Source organism: Typopeltis vanoorti, chromosome 8 (assembly GCF_054136105.1).
Source record: "Typopeltis vanoorti isolate ZY-2024b chromosome 8, IOZ_Tvanoo_1.0, whole genome shotgun sequence".
In the NCBI taxonomy this organism is placed as follows: domain Eukaryota; kingdom Metazoa; phylum Arthropoda; class Arachnida; order Uropygi; family Thelyphonidae; genus Typopeltis; species Typopeltis vanoorti.
Genome location: NC_143556.1, coordinates 119,875,245 through 119,895,049, shown reverse-complemented (window position 1 = coordinate 119,895,049; position 19,805 = coordinate 119,875,245). Strand labels below are relative to the sequence as shown.

The window sequence follows — 19,805 nt, the reverse complement described above, 5'->3', positions numbered from 1 at the left end:
AGAATATACTTGTTTAAGTCTGGAGAGATTTTTCTTTCCAAGTTTCTAGCAATTTCAAATGAACGTTCAAATCGCTATTTACTAGTTCTTCAGCCATTAACACTGTAGGCCATCTGAATTTATGGCGATTTATACTTATATGTGTGAGGTCTTCATGTATTAGTAACAGGGGATTGTTATTTTGTTTATTTTGTACTCTTTTACGAGAGCAGATTGGTTGCGCAAGTTCGGTGACGCAATGTTACTCAAAGTTGGATGCCAGTAGAGGAGAGTGGATTTCATATATACTGTTATTGTCTTCATCGTTACATTTATTTGTGTGTCGTTTTCTCGACAAGAGGACTGTTTAGCCATACTGGTGAACAATATTCTGCTGCAGAGTAGACTAGGCCCAACGTGGAGCATCGCAGTGTTGTAGTAGTAGAAGAATCCCACGTAGAACGACACAGTATTTGTATGATACTATTTCGGATTCTGCTCTTTATAGAGATATTCGCCAGATGTCTTTTGAAAGATAATGTTCTATCTAAGGTAACACCAAGATATTTAGGGACATTTTGGTGCCTCAGCGTTGTGTTGTTAAAGCTTACCTGACGTTTCCTATTTGCCAATTTGGTGATTAGGTGAAAAGAGCTAACCTCGGTCTTATTGAGGTTTGCTGTTAATCTCCATTTATGAAAGTATTCCCCAAAAGTTCTAAGGTAATTTTTCAGGATATTTTCAGTTACTTCGATATTCTTATGTTGGATGGCGAGGGCTATATCATCAGCGTAAGCAAATTTTCTTGACCTACTTATCGGTAGAGAAAATGTACATAAGTTGAATAAGATTGGTGCTTATACTGAGCTCTGGGGGAGCCCGTTGTTCAGTTTTCTCAGTTTCCTCATTTTGTTTCCCAGTAGCACATGACAGAACCTGTCAGAATGGCATAGTATGAGCTGTATCAGCTTGTATAGCAACCCCTTTTTCCATACTGTGTCGTACGCAGCAGTAAGTTCAACAAACACAGAAGTTTTCAAACATCTCTGAAAGCCTGCCTCGGTACGGGAAGTAAAGTCTAGTATTTGGTCCATGCAATTACGTTGAGCCCTAAAGCCTGCTTGTTCAACAGGGATAACTTCAGAAAAAATTAGATCAGTGTTTCCCAACCTTCCTTCATGTGTGCCCCATTTTTTCATATTAGTTTTTGTGGCGCCTCCCCACCTCCCCCCACGCAATTCTTGTGTTGAGACAATGACAAAACCAATAAAAGTTAGCAAAACAAAACAAAATAACAACAATAACAAAAAAATAGGAATTTATTAAACTTTTTAAATATTCATATAAATTTAAATACGTCATCAAATCTTTCGAAAATTGTATATACCTGGCATCACTGCACAGATTGTTGAATCGCATCGGCCTTTCGTAAAATTCTCAATTTCATCATGGGAAGTCCCGAATGTTCTGGAAATGTTTCTGCGAGTATAAGTAAGGGTTAAAATGGCAAGACGGCAGTAACACTGCAACAGTGACCAACAGTGAAAAGTCGATGGTAGGCGTTATTTTACTCCTATTCGCAACGACCCTGATATACCTGATATACGGTATAAAAGCAATATTTTCTAGTATAGAAAAATGGATAAAATTTTAATTGGACGTAAGAGAGCATCTGACGACTGCGGAGCGTCGACGTCAATAAATTCAGGTTCACAAAATATCACTCCGAAAGTAAAATCAAGAAAGTATGCAGCCGAATATTTAGATTTTGGTTTTACAAAGACTGAAGTAAATGATGAGACGACATCAAGTCAAGATCTCCTAATGGTAACGGGGATCTTAAATGCAAAAGTAGACAAAGACTGGGATACCTGGCCAAGGGTAATCGGACAGATTGGGTATATGGAGAAAGCAATGAATGTGGCGAAAGACTGCTAAACTTCTGCTCAAACAATAGACTAAGAATAACCAACACTCTCTTTAAACAACCCAAACCCAAAGAAAATGGACATTGCTATCACCAGACAAACAAACCAAGAATATGATTGACTATATTATTGTAAACCAAAGATGGAAATCAAGTATCCTAAATTGCAGATCCTTTTCTGCAGACTGTGGATCAGGCCATAAGCTGGTACTAGAAAATCTAAGAATAAAATTAAAATCTGAAAGCACTTTTAGAGTAGAGTGAAAAGGAGACTGAATGTAAATAAACTACAAGACAATAATATTCTAAGAAAATATCAATTAGAACTAGATACAAACCTGAAGGAACTACCGAAACAGAATGTAAACATCGAAGAACATTGGTGCAAATTAAAGGAAATAATATTGGTTACACCGAAAGAGAAAATAAAAAGGGGATTGGATCTCCAATGAAATAAAAAGGTTAAGTGAAGGTTAAGTGACAAAAGGAAAAGCATGAAATTGAAACAGGACTATAACAGAAATGAGTATAATAGATTAAACAGAGAAATTAGAAAACTAGTTAAAAGGTACAAGAATAACTGGTTAGAAGAAACATGCAAAATGGCAGAGCAACTATCAAAAGAAAATAACTCCATAGATTATATAAACAAATAAATCAAATTAATTAGACATAGACAACAAAACAATAATGATCAAAAACAAAGAAAGACTGCTAATTGAAAGTAAATCAAAACGAATGGTCAGATGGGAAGAATACTTTAGAAACTTCTAATAAAAACAGCTCTCTGGATATTATTATTCCAGCCACGGAAATGAAAGAGGAAACAAATATCTTTACCAAAGAAATAATAGCACACATCATAGATAAACTTAAGAATAGGAAAGCACCTGGTATTGATCAAATACATGCAGAATTCTTAAAAGTAGGAAAGGAACAACTTTTAGAACCATTAAAAACATTATTTGAAAGGATCTACAAAAATGAAGCGATACCTATGTACTGATTACGCCAAATTAGTCATAACTCCTATATACAAAACAGGAGATAAAACAGAATGCAATGATTATAGAGGCAGTAGCCGCCTCAGTATTCCAAGTAAGGATTTTACGAAAGTACTCCATAAAGAAATTAAGCTATATATAGAACTAGCATTAGGAGAAGAACAAGCAGGTTTCAGACCAGGACGAAGCACAATTGATTAATTATTCACCTTAAAACAGCTAATAGAAAAGACAGTAGAATACAACCAGAGTTGCTATATAAAAATCATAGACTTTCGTCAGGCATTTAATTCAATCTGTAGAAGAGAACTATGGGAACTATGAAAGAATTTGGAATTTCAAACAAAACTATATGAATAATAAAAAATCTATATGAGAAATCTGAAAGTGCAGTACGAGTGGAGGACACCTTAACCAACTGGTTCCACACAGAGAGTGGAGTAAGACAGGGATGCAATCTTTAACCAGACCTGTTCAGTCTTATACTGGAAGAAGCAACCAGTAAGGCCTTAAATAAAGAAGACTCTGGAATCAAAATATATGGAAAAAATATAATAAATTTAAAATTTGGAGACATTGCATTGATATCAAACACGGAAGAAGATCTACAACGAATTTCTGATAAAATAAAGGAATAATGTATAAAATTTGGATTAAACCTAAATATAGACAAAACAAAAATTATGTAAATAGGAAAAAGAAACACCAATCGGAAAATTGAAATTAACAGTAAGAATCTAGAGCAGGTAGAAAACTTCATCTAACTTGGAGGTGTAATTGAGTATAACGTGAAAAGACATAAACAGACGAATGTCAAGCATCCGACACTTTGGACGACTAAATAAAATATGGAAGTCAAGAGACATCAAACAAGTAATGAAACTAAGAATCTATGAGACAATGGTCCTCCCAATACTTATCTATGGAAGTGAATGCTGGAATCTCAAAAAAGCTGAAGAAAAAAAAATTACAAAGAATTTTATAATAGCACGATACTCGATTTTATCCATTTCAATGGATATAGACAACACCTTTGCTTCAGACAGCTGTGTAAAACAAAGTACTTGATACAGTGACTTGCAATTTCAAATGATTGCTTATGACAGATGTACCAACTTAGAAAAAAAATTTTTGCCGATGGTTTTGCAATCTATGGTATGTAATCTATGGTATCTATGATATGCAATCTATGGTATTTATTAATGTATAAATTTTACTAGTAAGTGATTAAAATCATTTTATGATTTTTGTATGCTATTCCATCCATGAAGTAGCGGCCACTTCATTTGCTCCATTACTTAAATCATTGTAAAACCTGTGTTTTGAAATTTGTAAATTAAGTGTTCGATTATTTAAATTATTTCTGTTCTCATGAAGTGTGTTTTCTTAACCATGCCAGCTTCACTCTTGGAAATACAGAAAAATAAATAAATAAAACTCATCATGCGAGATTTTAGAGATAACATGGAAACAAAATGAATGGTCGTTTTTTGGTTTCAGTAAATCCTTAATAGATTGCATTGTGCTTGACGTTTAAATTTTGCATCAGAAATACTTTGCTGTTATTCAACGGCGAAGTATTTTGGACGCTCATTGGACGTTCAGCATCGTAATCATCAAATGTTACTCAACTTTTAAATCTGAAAAACCAAACAATCGTTTGGTGTTTGAAAAAAAAAAACAATGAATGCATAAAAACTCAAACGCAGCAATGAAATCGGGGAACAAATCCTGGGGACCTATTGCAAAATAGATCACCATAAAAAAAATCTATCGGAAAATTATTGGAAGATGTTGTCTGCTGTACAATGAATTTCGATTTTCATTGTTCCACTAAAGGCAAGATCTAAATTCCGCAGCAGCAAATGAATGAGCCTATCTTGTTAGGTGGTATGTTACAGGCTAGTAGCCTTGCCACACGTATTTCTTCTGAAATGAATGGCGAACTTCTGAATGACACAGTCTTGAATATGACTTCCAGCGATTTAATCTAGTTCTTTATTCAAAGCACTAGTTGAAGTATTTTAATATGTACCATCCAAATTAAGCATCCCGGTGTTATGTGTTAATGTGGAATCCTTATTTAGAATAATATCATAAAATATCATAAAAATACAGGAAGCACTTTAAAAGATCGAGGCATATTTCACAGGGTCTGCTGGACATAACAGACTATTATTCATAGGATGCTATGTCTAGTAATAATATTAATGATATGCTAATAATAATAAAATACAATAAAATAAAAACTTTAAATTCTGCTTCTTTTTAAAGAGATGAGGAAAAAAGACAGTAATCAATTTCTTCTTATTTTTTTAACAAATAAATGTGCTCACCTTCTTTCTGTACGTAGCAAAGGCATGTTAGACAGAGATGTCATGTTGTTCCATCGAACAATAGTAATATTAAAGGTGGCTTTGAGCGCAGGCTCGTCAAAGCAAGGGAAAGCTCTTCTAGCGTCTGTAGGCTGAAATTGAGTTGTAGCCAACCACCTTTAGAAATAATAATAATAATAATAATAATAATAATAATAATAATAATAATAATAATAATAATAATAATAAACGAAACTTCAGAACAAATGCTTTGATATAGTTTTATAACATTTTCAAATCATTCGACGAAATTTTTCTTACATATTCCATAAATCAGTTCTATCAAATTTTGATAATTAGAAATTCTACTGTCAAAACTTTTTAATACATGATTTTATGATACACAACTTAGTTATTTCTCAGTGAAATACACACATAAAGAGAAAACGCTACATCCATCTTCCTTTCCTGTTTGACGCTTAGACCCACACATTACTCACAGGGGTTAGAAACCAAATGCAGTGTAACAGGATGATCATTTCTAATTTGCGTAGTGTTCTATATTTTGTATAATGCATGTTTTCGCCTGAGTTTTTTGAGGATAATACCTGTCACCTCGTATGAAACTAGCTAACTCACCTTCAAATGAAAAGTTCTTCGCGTCCTAGACATGATTTGAACGGATGTCTTTCCTACCAAAGGGCATCTTCGAAAACAAATGAACTAAGGCGACTCATGCACACATTCGTTTTATTCGTCAGAACGGATACCTTAAACTGAATATATGTGATTAACCTCGACTACCTAGAGACATTATCAGCGTCATGCATTGCAAAGTAATTCCTAAAACTGAAAGAGATCAAAGAACATATTAACCAATAACTTAAGCAAAAGCTGTAATCCTTTTGATATATCTGAATATGTTTCATCGTACCATGAGTCTGCCATTTGTCAGTTACTAGGATCCAAAGTTTTCCATCATTAAGCATTTTGATTTCCAAAGATTCAGTATATTTTCTTTTTGAAAAAAAAAATAATAAATTGTTCTGAGAAAGGTTTAGTTGACAGATAAATTAATTAAGAGAATTAATAAATGGAGGGAATAATTATATGAGCAAGGGTTATGTTAATATAGCTTGTTCTTATTATTATGTTAAGAAAACAACAACTAGACAATGAACGTGATTGACAGGTAATCAGTCAATAGGTAGAAAAATCAAATAAAGACAATAGTCAATATAGTTGATGAAATAATTTCTGATGTAATGGAAAGTTGTAATTTCCTAAAGGCAGAGATTAATATTTGGTAACGGATAATCTTACCCAAAAGGGGAACGCATTGATATTTTCTGAAAGGATAGCATCAATATTATAACTGAAGAAAGAGAAGAAATTATAGATCCAATGTAAAAAAAGTGGCATGGTTAATGAAAGAGTTGTCAAAAACACAGTGGTTTTTTAAACAAAAGTTTTGTTATGCACTATTGCGATCTAGAGGAAAATTTCATTAAAATGCAATTTCTAGTATTCAGCAAAAATGGAGGAATATAATTGCAATATTTTAAACATAAAGTTAAAGGATGTACAGTAGAATTTTCATATTTAGAAGTATGTGGGATTTATTACGTACATTCATAGTATCTCTAGACACTTCACGTTTTAACAGCAATTTGATTAAATGAGTAACCATTGAAAAAGAGAGAGTATAGTATATTATTTATAACGCATTATTATAAAATTATACTGTATTATGTATTATATTCTAATGCATAATCATAAAAAATATATAAGTCTGGTAAAAATGATATAAGTAATGGTTGATTAAGATATATAATAAACTTCAGTCTTCTAGATATGTTTCGTGCTTACATAAAAATATACTGGATAAGAATATCATTTTTATGTAGGAAACATTCAATGAGATAACAGTTGGGACTTAATGAATTAAATTGTTTTGAATTATGGTAGAATCGAAAACTTTGAGGCCATTGTATTATGCCTCTTAAGTAAGTTTCATTCTCTGATTGTTTGCCTAATTTGGAGTATGAAACCTGCCAGGTCTCAATGCTCAATGCTTTGTCGTTACCCACAAAGCATTGAGAACATCAATCGAAATGGTTGTAAACGTTGTTGCCTACAGGTTTCTCAATAGCAGAAAGAGAGAAAGAAAGAAAGAGAGAGAGAGAGAGAGAGAGAGAGAGAGAGAGAGAGAGAGAGTAGTGGATTTATTAATACGTGGCATCTTATATGGAATATAAGTATATAAAGGATATAAATTATATCTATTTAATTGTGATTCAGCACGGTCTTAGAAGAATAAAGCTATGACAGCCTTAAAGTAAAATATATGCTTAGTTGCACACAACAAGCAGAGGAACTCGTTATGAACATTTGTTACAAGCAGAAGTCTATGATAAAGCACTCTCTCTTTCTCTCTGAAAGCCTTATCAGAGATAGTATGAATGAAAGCTTAATGTTTACTCATTTTGGTGATTCAATTCGTCATTTTATGGCTCATTTTTTTTTTATAAAAAAATGGAAATAATTAAAATAGCAAAATAAACTTGGAAATAATGAGTTTAACGAGTTTTATATTTAAAAAAAAAAGAAAAACCTAAAACTTAACGATAATTTAACAGAATATTATATGAAAACATTAAACACACTTTTGTATAAACAACTCACTCTTCAACGGTTCAGAAATAAATGAAAGAAATAACTTAATATGTAGGAAAGTACCAGCCCTACATGTCATTAAAAATAAATAAGCGATAGGAATTATAATTAAAATGGTGAAACATAATATATAAACATAACTAGTAAATCTCCTGCTCGATTAAATGGAAATAAGCGAAGCAAATTTGAATTCTTCCAATCAAAAAGTTATTATTAAATGAATGAATTTTAAATTCAAGTTTATGAAAATTGAATTAATTGTGAATGACGAACTGAAAAATATGTTTTGAAATTCATGGAGTAATAGGAGTTTTAATTCTATTTTTCCTGACTTATATAATAATAATAATAATACAATATTAGAGAAAGCTGTTAATATTTATAATTTAGAAGCAATATATAAATTATATCTTATACATAAAGAAAAAGAGGAATTTAATTGACCTTAGAACTCTGGCAATTACGTAGATCACATCAATAGTTGCTACATTCGTCCTTTTTAATTTTGGAACAAATCCGAATTGTGAACAAAATTATGGTGGTTTTAGATAAAATATTACAATTGATTGGTATAATTTTATGATTGTGCCATTACGGTGTATTAATTCTACAAAACAGCTAATAGAGTTTCTAAATCCGTTTATGCCTCTTATATCCAAAAGGAAGCAGACGAGACCATTTCCCACCATTAACTTTTGGAAACTGGGAAGGGATAGCTAATCTCTCCTTATCCAATCACAGCAGCTGGCACAATACAATGTAGAATTTTAAACGGCTTTCATGAAATAGAGTAATGCAGGCACTGTCACCATCTTGTGGGTCGTAATAATCAGCTGGTCTGGTTCGCCCAGTGGTTAGCGTATCCGCTCTCCAGCCAAAAGGCTGCGGGTGCGAATCCCGCCGTGGGCATGGATGTTTGTGATTGTCTGTGAATGCTAGTGGTGGGCGGTAGATGACGTTGGTGTAGTTGGTGGAGACAAGAGAGCTGTAGAGTACATGCCCTCCCTCGATGAGTCTTTGGACTCCCTGGAGGTGTCATGTAATAATAATAATAATAATAATAATAATAATAATAATAATAATAATAATAATAATAATAATAATACGATATAACATTGTTATTGTGTGGGTTCTAAGATCAATATTCTTGTGATGAAAGATAAAATATCCATGTTTCTGTGAGGGGAAAAAAAACATTACTTGCCAGTGGCAGGGAATGAAACTTTTATTTACTATCGTCTTGGACATCTGTTAGCCGAAATACAACACATATACAGTGTCAAATATATTTTATAAGATGTTCAACTGCATCTACGTCTACAACATGCCAACAGTTCACTAAAAATACATTTTAGGGAATCTCAATTGGCTCAGATTTGACAGTAGAGAATATTTCTCCCAGATCTGTTTTTATAGCATCTCCCATACATTCTCAACGCGCTTCAGATCCGGGATTAGTGGTGACCAGGGAAGAGGGTAGAAGTCGCTGTTATCCTTAATGACCCATGCTGAACAATTCTTGTGGATGGATAGTGGCATTGTTTTCCATGAAACAACCGAAACCTGTTAGATAACAAGTCAACATTACTGTATAGACTTGATAGGCAACAACGTTCAGACATTCCATGGAGTACAGCCGAACTTCCAGGAATATTAGAGGACCCATTCCATACCACCAGAACTTGTCCCATACCATGACAACACCTCCAGAAGCTTGAGTTGTGTTTAAAAGACTGGATTGATTGCTTCAGGCAATATTATAAATTATGGCACAATACAATGTAGGATTTTAAACTCGATAAAAGTCTACCTACCGTTAGTAGAAAATAAGGTGCACCATGACTCGTCAGAAAATATGGCTTTTTTTCCAGTCATCCAGTGTCCATTCACTGCGTTTCTAACACCAATGTACACGAACTTTGCGTTTTTTTACTGAATTCAATAGTTTCTGTATAGGCAGCATGCAACTTCCAATTAACGCAAACTAATTACATCTATTTTCAATTACATGGCAACCTATTTAAATGTTGTTGAATATTACTAAAAGTTCTGAAAAGAACTGACTCAGAAGTAAGTAAGACCCTGCGCATAGTTCGGTGAAATGTGGATCAGGAACGGCCTTCATTAAATGCTTTGGACAACTGCTGCACAGATGAAATTTGTACATACTGTTTGTATGTACAACCCTTTTTAGAATTTCACCCCTAAAGGAGTAAAAAGGGGGTAAAATTAAAAAAGGAGTATTTTTTATTTGAAAGAGGACGTTTTTCCAGTGGTTAGCTGAGTTTTTGTAAGCTCATCTATATCTTTATAAAAATGAAACAATGAAGCTAAGAAATTTCAAAAAAAAAATTAAAAACAAACCGCAATAAAAGTAATAAATGATGCTGTTTTATATAAATGAATTTAAATTAAATATATGAACTTAAATTATTTGGAGTAGGTTCCATATTTAGCGCAAATAAATTAACTCTAAACAAAGTATAGTTCACAAGCTATACTAACAAAAAAAAAGTGAGTATGTGCATTGAAAGTTAGGTATCATTACTTCATACTGTACATTCAGCAATAAGAAATACATTTATTCTCGATAAAAGTAGAGGTACGTTATTTTCTGTAGTTACTCCGTATCCGCTAGGTTGCGGATAGACGTGTAGCAGCGTTTTATCAGCATAGGTGACAGAATGCTAGCCAGAGAAGTTGTGACTTGTGTTAATGAGTGGCTGGGGGATAAATCCATGGATGCATATGAGTATTCTGTGAATATTTATTTGTTCTTAGAACTACTTCGTGTTTCAGTTATTTTTCCTTACTTCTGAGTCAGTTCTTTTCAGAACTTTTAGTAATATTCAACAACATTTAAATAGGTTGTCATGTAATTGAAAATTAGTTTGCGTTATTAGTAATTAATTTTTATTTAGTAATTAATTTTTATTTAGTAATTAATTTGTTATTTAGTAATTAATAATTTAGTAATTAGTAATTAATATGTAACTAGTTTGCGTTAAATTTGGCATCGACGCAAAAACTGTAAATTCAGATATTCAAAATGGATCATTTTTCACTTTTTAGTGCATTTTATCCCTTCTCTTTTTTGTTTTTTTAAAGCGGTATGGCAATTGACTTTTTAAATGTTAATAGGGAGATGGCGCCTCAGTAGTAGATGGGGAACTAAGACCAAGAAAAGATAACGATTTGTGACGTCTAGAGTATGGAATGCTAGGAGTCTGTAACGACACGTTGTGTCTTTTGGTTCATGTATGGAATTCTGAGTAATTGTTCGCGTATGGAATTCTAGGTAATTGTTTGCATATGAAATTCTGGGTAATGATTCGTGTAAGGGATTTTGGGTAATTATTCGCATATGGAATTCTGGGTGATGGTTAAGAGTATGAAATCTTTGGAATTTCCCTGGGTGACACATCCATCAATGACGTCACGTTGTGTCGTTGGTTAGAGAATTCTGACAAGATGGAGATAATGATAAGTTAAAAATTCGATAAATGACGTCACATTGTGTCTTTGGTCTGAGTGTGGACTTATGGGTCAGTGCATGGAATTTTGGGATGTGACTGTATTTGTCAGTGAAGTGAGATGATCTTTTTGTTTGTGTGACATTATGGGTAATGATTAGACATTGGAATTCTGAGAGGACATTTAGTCAAGTGTTGCGGTCTTTGACTCAACTGTGGAACTTTGGAAGAATATTTGTCTATAGGTGGCAGCACGATTTTTCCAATATAAGTGTGTGGGATTTCATTCCTAGTTTTGACTAGGGAATTTTTAGTTTAGAGTCAAGAGATGCCATCAGCAGTTAGACATTTTCTAAATAATTAATTACTGGCTATCAGTGGTGTCTCCTCACCACACCCCCAAACATACTTTTTTCTCACATACATAACTCATCCGAATATTTTGATTTGTCTAAAAGTTTAAGATCTTAAAGTGCATGACTATCGATGTCAACTTTATTACAAATTCTAAGCATAATAACTGAGCAATAAATAAATAAATAAATTATGTGTGAATTCACTGTGACTTCAAAAATATATGTGGTCTTACTTAAATTTGCAGAACATATTTTTTTCCTTTTATGTTCACATTTTTAAAATAATTTTTTTTTCATGTTCGCATTTTCTAAAATAATTAATAACTGGATATCAGTGGTATCCCTTCACCCCTCAAACACACACAAACATTTTTTTCTGTCATGTTCACATTTTCTGAAATAATTATTTACTGGAATCTCAGTTTTACTGCTTCTATGTCATGTTTAAGATCTTAAATTGCAGAATAAATATTCTTAAATATGGAGAACACATATATGACACATAAATTTGTTCATTTAAGTTTACAAATACACATTATTTGACTGAAATATTATTTAGAAGTATATTCACAGTGAAAATTCAAACATGTAATTACCTAGAAATATTTCACAGGATTTGTCACTTACTATTTTCCTGAAGAAAGAAAATTTCAAAGAGCTTGGGTTTGCTCATTTTTTTATTTTTTTATGTTACTGGATGTACAAAAGAGTGCAGTACAGAACAACACAGATAAAATGATCTGTGACCTGAAAGAACAAATTGCAGTAAATAAACTGAAAATGCAGTCGATTCTTGTTCCTTACAGGTTTCTGTCCAATGTGATGTCATTGAGTTGAAGTGGAAAGGCAACGTTATTGTCGTGGGTATGTGTGACTTCCTGTTTGAGTGTTTCGTTTTTGTTTGTTTTCAGTGGTGGCTTATGGGTAATGATTTTAGTATGGAATTCTAGGTGATGTTTAGATAATGAAGTGTTTAAAATTCCATTTGGGACCATACGTCACTGACATCATGTTGTGTCTTTCGTTTGAGAGTGGTTCATGGATTGCATTGTGGGTGATGGTTAGAGATAAGATAAGGATAAGTAATATCCTTGAGCTAATGAAGGTTAGAGTATGAAATCAAGGGAATTTCTCTGGGGACCATCCGTCACTTTTGTTGAGTTGTGTCTTTGGTATGAGTGTGGAATACTGGGTAAAGTTTCAAGTATATAATTCTGGATGATGGTTACAGTATGGAATCCTGCATAATGATTAGAGTATGGAACTCTGACAGGATTGATATGTAGATAAGATAAGAATTAGATTAGTGACATTAGTGACTAGTATTCCATACTCAGTAATGCAACTCATTACCGAGTATGGAATCCTCAGTAATGGGTCGCATTGGTTAGTGTATGGAATTCTGAAAAGTGAGATGAGTTTTTTGTCTGAGTGTGGCATTATGGGTATTTTTCCCATCTTGGCATTAATTTCACTGCAGTGATATTTTTTTAACTCAGTTATTATGTTACGTATTTTTTGCAACACAAATAATTATTTATTATTATTTCAACTGAATATTAGGTCTGTTACTATAATTTTCAACTTATTTATTTGTTGATGAAATCTTTATGTTTCCCATACTCTTTCCAAATTTTTTTCCTTTTGTTCCCTACATTAATTTCACAGTAGTCACAACACATGCTGTACAATTTGGTAATTTTAGTGTGTGTGATATTTCTTATCTACATCTGATAAGAACAGACAGGGATGACGGTGATATTCCATCCCCACTCCTTTCCCCTTACTCATATTTGATTCTTAGTGCCGGAATTGTATTAAGGTATAAAATTATGAATTGATATATCAACTTCTAAGAATAGTTACTTATTATTATTTCAACTGCATATTAGCTCTGTAGTATAATTTGTTCATTTCTATGTTACAAAGTTCCAAACATTAAAACATTTAGAGTATAGTGTTATCTTTATGTGTGTGTAAAAGTCAACAGTGTCAAATCATGACTCATATCTTTCTTTTGATGTTGTCATATCCTCCCTGTGATGCTAATGACACCAACTTTCTAATTGTGATTTTCAGTTCTGGTATTTGATTATATGGTATAAATGTATACAGTATCATACCATCGACAACCAATATCGATTTTTCATGAACAGGTTTCATAATTAATTTTGATTTTTACCCTTACTCCAATATGGTTCTTAGTGACAGACTTTTATTAAGGGATAAAATTATGAAATGATATATCAACTTCTAAGTAGAATGAGTGAGTAAAAAAACTTAAATATTTTTTGCATGCATAATTAAGCAGAAATATATTTTTCCTATTTATTTTTACATATACAATCCAAACAATACCAACAGGCAGCATTTGACATTTTTCCTAAAATAAATAATTAATTATAGGATATCTAAAGATACAGTATGTGAAGTTTTTTTTACAATAATGAAGCAGAATTGCATTAAAGTATAAAGTTATAGATTTCTATATCAACTTCTAAACAGAATAACTGAGTAAACATTTCACTGGAAATGTTTTGTTGGAACATACCAACAACACAAAACTTTGTTCATTTAAGTTTAAAAGTACATGTTTTATTTTCCTGAAATATAATTTCCAAGTATATTCACAGAGAAAAATTCGAACATGTAATTATCTAGAAATATTCCCCAAGATTTAGTTTACACTCTTAATATTTTGCAATGAGTTCAATAAAGAAAATGTTCATTAATCACTGTTTTTCTTTACATTATAATTATACAAAAATAGCTGGTCATGCAAAAGAGTCTAAGGATAGGCCATCATAGGAAGCACAGCTCCATATACCTGATATGTTGTTAGCCTGGATATGACACTCTGCCACCATAAACCTTTGATGTATTCTTTTGTCACCAGATATACCCAAGCAGTCTTTGTATAGTGTTCATAAATGTCTCAAAATAGAGAATCTTTATCAAATTGAATAACGTCTTGAAGGTGTAATTTAATTATTGATGAATTTAAATGGGTTGTGATTATTCTTCCCATGATACGAATAGCTGATAATTCATAATAAATTTAGTTTAATCCTTTATCCAAGTGTGAGCAAACAAAGTTTGTGCCTGAAAGTATCTTCAGGACTGGGGTAAGGTGGTACAACACCAGGCAAACTCGTTGCAAAGGTGGAGAAAGTTACCAACACTCCTGTCTCAGTATCTCCTATAATGCAAAACACATCTCCTTGCAGATATGTCTAATGTTATGCATTAAGGGAAGGGCCACTACCCAGACTAGTTTCGAACTTTATTGAGGTCTCTCCACATGATTTTAAATGATGAACATTTAAAATCATGTGGCTGAAAGTCAAAACTTATTTCAAAACTTTACGATCCTACTATTCTTCAGGCAGAACAAAAAAAGTCAGAGATAGCAAATAACGTAATTGTGGGTATTTTAATGGATAAAGTACAAAATAAATAAAGTGTGACAAGTTTGTTACTATATTAGATATATCCTACAGAAATAGAATAGAAAAACCAAAAGAAATTTATGAGTTTGTAGAAAAATCTTATAAAATGTCTTGCCACAAACTAATCAGTGACTTTTTTAAAATCCACTCAGTGAATTATTAGTCTTATTTGTTCATGCCAATCTTCGAATATTTCAAGAAACTGGTTCAACGTTTGGGGAAAGAAGTAGCTAAAGAAGTAGCTTGGAAGCAACAGGAATTGGATGTAAAATTAATATCCAGAATTTTTAGTGCAGAAGATTTAACAAGAAAAGTTTAGTTATATTCCTAATGTTCAGTTGAAACAATAACAATAATAATAAATAATTACTTTATTTGTATTGGAAAAAATACTTAACATAATAAGAATAAATAATATAAAAAACCATTTGAGGCACATAGATAAGCTTTGCCCTATGATGTCACAAATTAAGATAAAATCACATCAACATCATATCCAGCAGCATGCAATAACATGTCCATGAGTGATCTGTGCTAATGTTACATTTTTGAAGAAACAGTAAACAGTAAACAGTAAGGTCACAATAGAGTCAAGTGCTTTTTCAGTTACTCCAATTTGTTCCTACAGTGCAGCTATCATATTGTGTTGTGGTGTACTTTGTCTAGTAAAGTAAAATAATGGGTGAGCCAAAAAAGTTTGAAATTTTCTTTCTTGAGGAAAATCACATAGACAAAACTCTAAAAGGATGGAAATCAATTATTATTTTAGAAGATATGTATATTGAGATGTGGTTATCCAGGAGCAGTTGGGAAGAGTTACACAGGAAGTGGTCTGATATCCTCGCCTACTTGCAAAGAAGAATAGACTACTAATTGGAATTAGGAGACTTATATTCTCAAATACCAAGATGGTGAACTAATGGTCAGTGATGCAGGAGATGGAAGAAATGTTTTCTCTACTAGTTGTGAAGAAGCTGAGAGATTTTCTCAAAAAATGTACAATATTGATAACCATTTACTATTTTTGGAAACGGAATTACCAGCTATTCGTATCATGTGAAGAATTATCATTAAGAATTTAAATTCATAGATGATTAAATTATACCTTCCTATGGTGTCAAATCTTAAGAATATTTTGCGTGACTAGATATTTTGATGTAAAGTAACCAAGAAACAGTGAGTGATGAACATTTTCTTTATTGAACGCATTGGAAAATGTTAACTAATAGTATTTTTCTCTGTGAATATACTTGAAAATAATATTTCAGCAAAGTAAAACATGGATTTGTAAACTTAAATGAACAAAGTACCATGCTGTTGGTATGTTTCCACAGTGAAAGGTTTACTGAGTTAAGCTCTTTACAAGTTGATATAGAAATCCATAATGCTCCCTTAACATACCAATTACAAATCAGAAAGCGGTCATTTTTATGCCAATTTTTGGGCGATTTTTAGGCGACGGATTAAACTAATACACGCCATTGGCAACTTTTCTCGGCTGAAAGGAAATAGGCACAAGATTGTCTAGCGTCTATATTCGGTTGTATTTATATGTGAAACCAAAATTTAAAATCAATTTTGGTGCAATAAACAAAAGACGTGTCACAGACGTCTCGGTACGTTAAGGGGTTAATGCAATTCGGTTTGATTATTGTAAGAAAGTTAGCCTTTCTTTAGGAAAAAATAATCAACTTTTAAGATCTAGAATGACATCTATATGAAGACTATATGTGTAAAAATCAGTGACAAAGAAATCTTTATGCAGAATCATTAACACAGATCATAATACAAGAAAACATAAATGCTTAAAAATACATATACAGTATATCAATACAGTGAAATTAATGCTGGAACAGAAACAAAAAGTGGGGCACTAAGAACAAGATCAATATCAAGTTAAGGATTCGTGATCTGGTAAGATCAGTGACGTTATTGTGTAATTACGTAAGTGACATCATGAGTATGGAATGCTTGGAATTTTGCTGAGGGAGACATCTGTCTGTGATGTAACGTTGTGACTATTGGATTGTGTATTGAATTCTGGGAAATTGTTTGCATGTGGAGTTATGGGTAATGATTCATGTATAGGATTCTAGGTTATTATATGCAGATGGAATTATGGGTAATGATTCGTGTATAGGATTCTGGGTAATTCTTCGCATATGGAATATTTGGTGATGGCTAGAGTATAGAATTCTTGGATTTCCTTGGGTGACACATCCATGAATGACATTATGTTGTGCATTTGTTTGAGTGCAGAATCATGGGTAAAGATTCGAATATGGAATTTTGAGTTATGGTTAGAGTATGGGATCCTGAGTAATGTTTAGAGTATGGAATTCTGACAAGATTGAGATATTGAAAAGATAAGAATTAGATAAGTAATGTTATGTTGTGTCTTTGGTTAAAGTGCTGACTTGGTAACGATCAGAGCATGGAATTCTGGGATATGACTGTATTTGTCAGTCATCATGCAAACAAAACACTCATGAGATGAGCGTTTTGTTTGGATGTGGCATTATGGGTAATGACTTGAGATTGGAATTGGAATAAGATCAAAAACCTTCATCCTTGCATCAAATTCAGACTAGAAAAAGAATCATCACAAGATATTCCTTTCTTGATATACACATCCAACAAATACAAGATGGTTCCATCTCCACTTCCGTCTATCGAAACACAACTTTTTCAGAAGAATCCACAATTCATCTGCTCATCATCCATCTTAAAAATATGTCATCATCAAATCTCTGGTACCCAGAGCACACAAAGTTTGTTCCTCTGAAGAGTCTTTAAAACAAGAATTGGAAATTATTGAAGATACAGCCTTATTAAATGGATAGAACCCAAAAAACTCAAAAAATCATCAGGTACTTCCCTACACATCAACTTAGACAAGAAGAAGCCTGTAGATCTCCTATACCATATATCGAAGGCTCCTTTCAACATCTATCAAAAATTATGAAGAAATACCAACTCTCAGCTACTTATAAACCAATCAACCAGATCCACAATTTGCTACTTTCTCCAAAAGACAAATGCTCAACTATGATGTTACCTGGCATATACAAAGTTCCATGTTCTTGTAAGATGTCATACTATGGAGAAACAGAAAGATTTATAAATTAGTTAATGAATCTATGAACACCAAGATCACATCAGTCTGATCAAATCGCACAAATATGGCCTCGTTCAAAACATGGTTTGAAAACTGTCAACATAGGATCCAATGGAAAAACACCAAGCTGCTATATAGATCCATATATAAACATGGGCGTTTATATAAAGAAAGTGTTGAAGCCTTATGTCACAGACCCGATCTTAACCATAATGACTGTCTCACTGTCCCAAAGATCTCTTAAATAATTATCCTGAATTGTATAAAATAAATTTATAAAATATAAAACAATGCTAGGAATGTAATTCCTAGCATTGTTTGTAATAACTGTACAGTTGATGTCTTAAGATACTTAAGACAAAATATATACATATTATTAAAATTTAATTACTGTTGTACACGTGTGAATTTTTTAGTTATGCGCAGAATAATCTGGAAGTGCACAGAGCGTCAGAGTCTGGATATGAACATAGCAATCCTGTCAGATGAGTAGAAAGATGAGCACTTCAGTGGAAGATCAAGGTTCACTGTGGCATGGTATATGATCCTGACGTGGCTTATGAGACAGACAGCACTTGGTTACCATGAGCCGAAAGTACCAGTACTACAGTGCCTACAAGTGAAAGGAGCAGGCTCCCAGAATGTGCTACAGCACTTGCAAGGTGTAGTTCCCACCTTTCGAGCCTTTCTGCAGCCTGGTAATGGACAGCCAACCTGAGTACGTCTACTTCATGGACCGTGTTCGGAAGAACAATAGCTGCTTCAACATGATATCATTCAGGGCCATTCAGATTCAATGAAACGGCTTCATTCCGACCTTTAATGTTCAAGGGCAGGTGTATCACTTGCTAGGTCTGCTGCCACCCTCAACAGGAAGCCCAGTTCCTGCAAATCTATTTCGTGAGCGAAAACGAAGGAAAGTGCGCTTGAGGTGCAACAATATTCCTGACATCAAACAACTTCAGAGAATTCGCCCTGCATGAAAGCAGAAAGGTGCAAAAAGATATGTCCCTGGCCAATTCTCAAGGATACTCAGACAGGAGACCTTGGATACCCACATTATCGGAGGAGGTCTCAAGTTGACGGTGGCTTCACTATAGAAATAAATGGAATAGAGCTGAACAACCACTGGGTGGTGCACTACAGTCTTTTTCTGTCAGGTATTTTCAATGCTCACATCAATGTGAAATTATGCAACTCTGTCATATCCATCAAGTACATTTGCAAATACGTGAACTAGGGCAGTTATCAGTAAGCAAGTTTGTATGAGAGTGGGTGGTACATCAGCAGCTCGGAGGCAGTTTGGAAGATCATAGCGTTCTCTATTCATGAGATGCCCTACTGTTTTCCATCTTGCTGTTCACTTCGAGAATGGCCAGCATGTGTACTTCACTTCCAACAACTTGGCCAAGAAGCTCAGCAACCCTCCTCAGACAAAACCCTTGGCTTTCTTCGAGCTATGCAAAATGAGAAGGAAGTGGTGGAAGGAGGTCAATGGGTGGTGTTAA

General features: G+C 33.2%; 1 protein-coding gene across 1 annotated transcript in view; it reads right to left on the bottom strand.

The window, feature by feature from the left end:
* The window catches only part of superdeath (Suppressor of ER stress-induced death), a 503,396-nt gene that overhangs the window by 406,065 nt on the left and 77,526 nt on the right, over window positions 1–19,805 (bottom strand). Inside the window, exon 2 of the mRNA XM_090396917.1 lies at window positions 5,247–5,402. Coding sequence (XP_090253043.1) covers window positions 5,247–5,402 — 156 coding nt within the window. The remainder of the gene's footprint in view (window positions 1–5,246; window positions 5,403–19,805) is intronic.